We start from the raw sequence: 5,132 nt of genomic DNA on the forward strand, positions 1-5,132 counted from the left end.
CCCACGATTTTTCCCACTTTTACCCTTCCGATTCTCTCCCCCATCCCACTGGGGGGAGAGTGAGCGAGCGGCTGTCTGGTGCTCAGTTGCCGGCTGAGGTTAAACCACGACACAGATGGTCTCCTATGCTTCCATATTGTATTGCTACCATGCAAAATAATGAGATGCACCCTGAAACTATAATTATTCTTAGTAATAGCAGTTACAAATGTTCATAGATGTGTAACCATATGGGGATTTGAAAATACCTAGTTAAGTTTAGCAAATTTAATTTCATTTTTTGAATATTTAAATGTATTTGAAACTTTGAACCTGCAATTAAGATAAGATTGTACTTGTCTTGTACTATCTTTTTTCAGAGTTCGGCAAAGGAAAGTCAGAAAGGCTGTTTTGAATCAAATGATCTTACTGTCAGATATAAAACATCCCATTTACCAGAAAAAGCCTTATTACAGGTTTGTGATAGTTGGTGTTCTTTTTAATTTTTAATATGTATATTTCATAAATGGTATATATCATGTTTCGTGGAAAAGGATGTGTTTGGGCGATGGAAGGGAGGGTTCCTGTTTACTTTGTTCACTTTGAGTCAGGTGGAATCCTTTGAAGGATGGTAATGCTACTCTTTCCTTCAGTGGCACCTGATCATATTCTGCATGCCCGAACCTGACATCCAGAAGCTTCTCCGAGCTGAGACTGAAAGATCAGTCTCACTCAAAAAGGGAGAACAAGAAATCAGGAAATCTGTAGGATAGGTAGCGAGTGGAACTCCTGAGAGAAGTAAAGGGGATTGTTTTCAGTGAGTAGAAGCTCATAACCTGAGCCCCAAATGTGATAGAAAGCAGTTTAATTTTCTTAAAAATATAGAGAAGACTGTATGGACATTATGCAGTTTCCTTAGACAGAAAAAACTGCTAGGCCAGAAAGCAAGAGTAGAGGAGAGGAATCTACTGCAAGGGCACAGTGGGTAGGGAGAGATTTCTTTCCAAACATTTCTATTCAATTTGTTTAAATTAATTAATTTGTTTGAAAGGTTGCTTTGTTCGCTATTTTTGTATCCTTACAAAATGTAACTTTAGAGAGTGAAAGCTTGTTAATATGCTAACTTCTAGAAGGGAAGGTAGTTCTACCCAGAAGCAGGAAGATTGATCTGAGACAGTATTTTAGAAAAGGAACAGAATTATTAACTACTGGTTGTGGGGCCTTCAGCTGTAGAGCCCAGTTGCCATTGAGGGATATGTTGGAACTACTGCTAAAATGCTTTTATTTTATCTTCTTATTTATAAAACTTTAATTTGTCCTATCATGTTTTTCCTTTAATTTGACATTGCAAAACCATTAAAGTGGTATTAAATAGTATGGACTATAGTGAACTCAAAATTCAGTTTTTATCCAATGAAGTCTAAAACCCAAATGCAGATACTTAATTTTAAACGTGCATAATGCCACTGACGTCACAGGAAACTTGAAACTGTAAGCTAAATCATGTACATAGTTTAGAGACCTTACTCACCAAAAATACAGCATGCTTTAATTCTTCTTGATGTTATCTGTATGGATTCCACTGGTGTTGCATGTGGCCTTCATGGATGTGAGACTGGTTTATTTTGACTTAGGTTCATCAATGGAGTTTAGTCTGTGCTGTTTTCTTAGTACTGGCTCATTCAGTAACCAGAGAACTTCTGCTATCAAATGATTCAGATATGGGCCCCTTGCAGCAGCAGTAGTATCTCTCCTAAAGAATTTGGGAGTCATAATACTCATACCTCTGATTACTAAGACATAGAGACAAGTTAAGGAAGGATCTCTAGTATGAACCTTTTCTTCAGAGGCACTGCACTCGAAAGGGAATGTTCTTCCCGTACGAGTGTAAACACCACTAAAACACAGAGAGAGATTAATTTACTGTGTGAATAGCAGAATGACCAAAATTTGATCTACAGTGCCACCTCCTAATGTTCTCTTTCCTAATAAGGTAATATTATACATGACAATAATATTATATATAAAAGATAGTATTATGTAAGAGAGTGTGTGTGTATTTATATATATATCGCAAAGATAGTATTATAGCTTACATGTGTCCATACCTATCAGACTTGTCATACCTATAAATAAATAAATATTCAAATTTTCAGGAATTCTGAGGTGTATACTAGCATCCTCTCTTGATTAAAAGCCCTGAAATAGCGTAATCTTTCTGGTAGTTCTATAACGAACAATATTGACAGTATCATTCCTTTTTTGTAACTTGGGAGAAATCTGTTTGTTTTACCTTAATCCACGAGCCTTGGTTTTTTGACATCCAAACCATGAGCTCAAAATATAGTGACATTTCAAGGTATCCTCATAGGTTGCCCTGTTTTGAGGTCACATCATGTTCACAGTTACATGTGCCGCTGTCACAAAGAATCAGATCTCACATGCATGAAGACCATGCACATGAAAATCAGAATCCGGATATTAACATATCAAAAAGAATGACAGCTATTCTGAGGTATGTAGCCATACTTCTTGATTAAGGCTACAGAGCAGCTGTAAAAACACATTATGTAACTTTCTGTTTATATATAAACTTAATTTTATAGCCTATATAAATCAAATATACTGTCAAGTGCTACTTTAGTGACTTAGCAGAAAACATTGATGTCTTCCATTTCTAGAGCAGTTCCAACTCTGAGGTCTGGAGCTGAAAAGCAAGGTAGTTTGCCAGTTTAGACTTTGGTCCCATCATAATGTATATTTTAATGTGTGTTTATGAGGAGAATGAAGTAGGAAGTGAGAATTCTACTGACTTGAACAGGAAATAATAACCTAAAGAACAAGAAAATTGCATAATCCATACAAATTTCAAGCCATTTTTCTGTGATACATATCTCATTGTAGGAAGAGGAATTATTTTTGTTTGTCTTTATTTAAGTAGCATTTACATATCTAAAATCCAAATACAAAAGCTAGAGCTATGGAAATTGTATGTCATAAAAGAATTAAAAACTAATTATATCACTGCAGTGAAACAACCCAAGAGATAATAAAATGAAAAACAACAGTAGGGTAAGGTGAATATACTAGGGAATGTAGTCAAAACTCCATTGTAGTAATGGCGATATTGAGTTTTTCACTAGAGGGTGATCAATATCTGTTGGATTTTCAGGAAACAATTAACAACAATAACATTTTCTGAGTATTTTCAAATGTACTGATTAATTAAAAAGATCTTTAACTAGCAGTATGCCCAGTCAGGAATATACCTTTTTTGTCACAGTTCTTTTCTTGTGACTGAGCACACAGGTGAAGATAAAGAAATGTAAAAATCCTGCATCTTAAGCAGCACACATATTGTATAGCTTTGTATTCCTAAAGACAAGCTGTGCAAACCAGTTTCTGTACACCTTTTCACATATTCCTATATGTAGTATCTGCCTCTTCATTGAACTGAACCAAATGTAGTTTTCTATTCTTATTTGTATGTAGTAAATAATTTTAGAATATGATTTTTTTCAGTCCTGTTTTCTTATGGTTGAGTCCCATTATTTCCCCCTCTTTACAGCATGGGAAAATAAAAAGCTTTTAATATGTAACATAATATTATTTCTGGGAGGAACCTATGCTCCAGGTCACTAAAGGATTTAAAAATGTAAAATGAGCTTAGGGAGTTTATCACCTAGATCTAAAATAGAGATCCTTAAAATTATCGTTCAGTATCATTTAACTGTCCAAATGCTCAAGGTTTCAATACTCAAGTTCCTCAGAACTTGAAGTTTTGCTGAGGATCTTGGACCCACAATTATAATTGGAGGGAAGCTGTCCCAACGTTCCTATTATTCCCATCTACCCTTTCTTGCCCCAGCACTGTTCTCCCCTTTGTGCTCATTACAGTCATGTATATGAGCCACATCAGGGAACAGATCTGTCTGAAAAATTTTCTTCCGTTTTCTTCTTTTACTGAATCAGTTGACAGTTGGATCAATTCCTTAATCCAGCTCATTTTGTGGCTGCATGAACAGTTATTTGGGTACGGAGGAGGAGATGGGGAACAAGTGGTGGGGAAATGGGTGAAACGAGTGGATCTGCCTGATTTTGCAGGTGTAGGGTGTTCACTGAACTGCAGTGCCTCAAGGCTAAGCTTATTGGGATCTGTCAATGAAACGGGTCTCTGCCTTTCTAGCCTGAGAGTCCACAGGCAGTTTTAGAGCATACAGGGTGTAGCTGCTGCTGTTGTTTTTCTTCGAAGCGTAATCAGAGAAGGAAATACTGGTGCCTTCCTTTGGGGCATAATTTAAAGAGTTGGTCCCTTCACCATCTGTGGGGAAATGTGAGTTAAATTCTCGCCTTTACCGAAGAGGTTCAAACCCCTGTCACAGCTCTGAAGGCTGTGCTGACCACAGAGCTGTAAGCTGGCAGTTTTCACACAGGGAGGAAGGGGGAGATAGAAGCAGGTCTTTCTGGGGAGCCTCCTCATACACCCTAGGAGGAGAAATAAGCCTCCCCATCCATCCTGTCCCCTCTTTTCCTGCCTGTGCCCCTCCCCCCCCAAAAAAAAAAAGTTAAAAAGTTCTGTCTTTAACAGAATGAACAGAATAACATTACTTTAAGATAGTGAGGACATACGTTTGGGATATAGATGAGGACAGTAGCCCAGTCAAGAACAGGGAGGGTTTGTGTTAACTGGCTGGTGTGCTAGACAGGGTTGGCCACCTCCCTTCTCCTTTTTTTGTGTGCAGTGGGGGTGCAGCAGTTTCCTATTTTTTCCTAGGGAGCTATCCCAAGATAAGTTGGGCTTCAGGGGATGGGGATGGGAGCTGATTTTCTTGGGTTATGTTGGGGTAGGGAGGATTAAGGACTGGGATCATCAAAAAGGCAACAGCAGCAGTGCAGGAATTTGGGGAGGGGTGCATGGAGGGGCATGGAAGCTTGTGGGGCTGGGGAGTGCCTTCTGGAAGGTGTCCTTCAGGCCATGCGAGGGAGAACATGCCGAGCCAGCTGTGCTGAAAGTATTTTTGCAAGTATTTTTTGTGTATGTGGGATAAGTAGTACAAGTTATTACATGCCTGCCTGCCTGCCTGCCTGCCTTCCTTCCTTCCTTCCTTCCTTCCTTCCTTCCTTCCTTTCTTCCTTTCTTTCTCTTTCGCCTC

General features: G+C 38.5%; 1 protein-coding gene across 1 annotated transcript in view; it reads left to right on the forward strand.

Moving 5' to 3' along the window:
- FBXL13 (F-box and leucine-rich repeat protein 13) overlaps nt 1-5,132 on the forward strand; it is a 104,397-nt gene that overhangs the window by 17,587 nt on the left and 81,678 nt on the right. The window contains exon 8 of the mRNA XM_009328379.1: nt 360-455. Within this exon, the coding sequence (XP_009326654.1) occupies nt 360-455 (96 nt within the window). The remainder of the gene's footprint in view (nt 1-359; nt 456-5,132) is intronic.

This window comes from Pygoscelis adeliae, unplaced genomic scaffold, assembly GCF_000699105.1.
Source record: "Pygoscelis adeliae isolate BGI_AS28 unplaced genomic scaffold, ASM69910v1 Scaffold267, whole genome shotgun sequence".
In the NCBI taxonomy this organism is placed as follows: Eukaryota; Metazoa; Chordata; class Aves; order Sphenisciformes; family Spheniscidae; genus Pygoscelis; species Pygoscelis adeliae.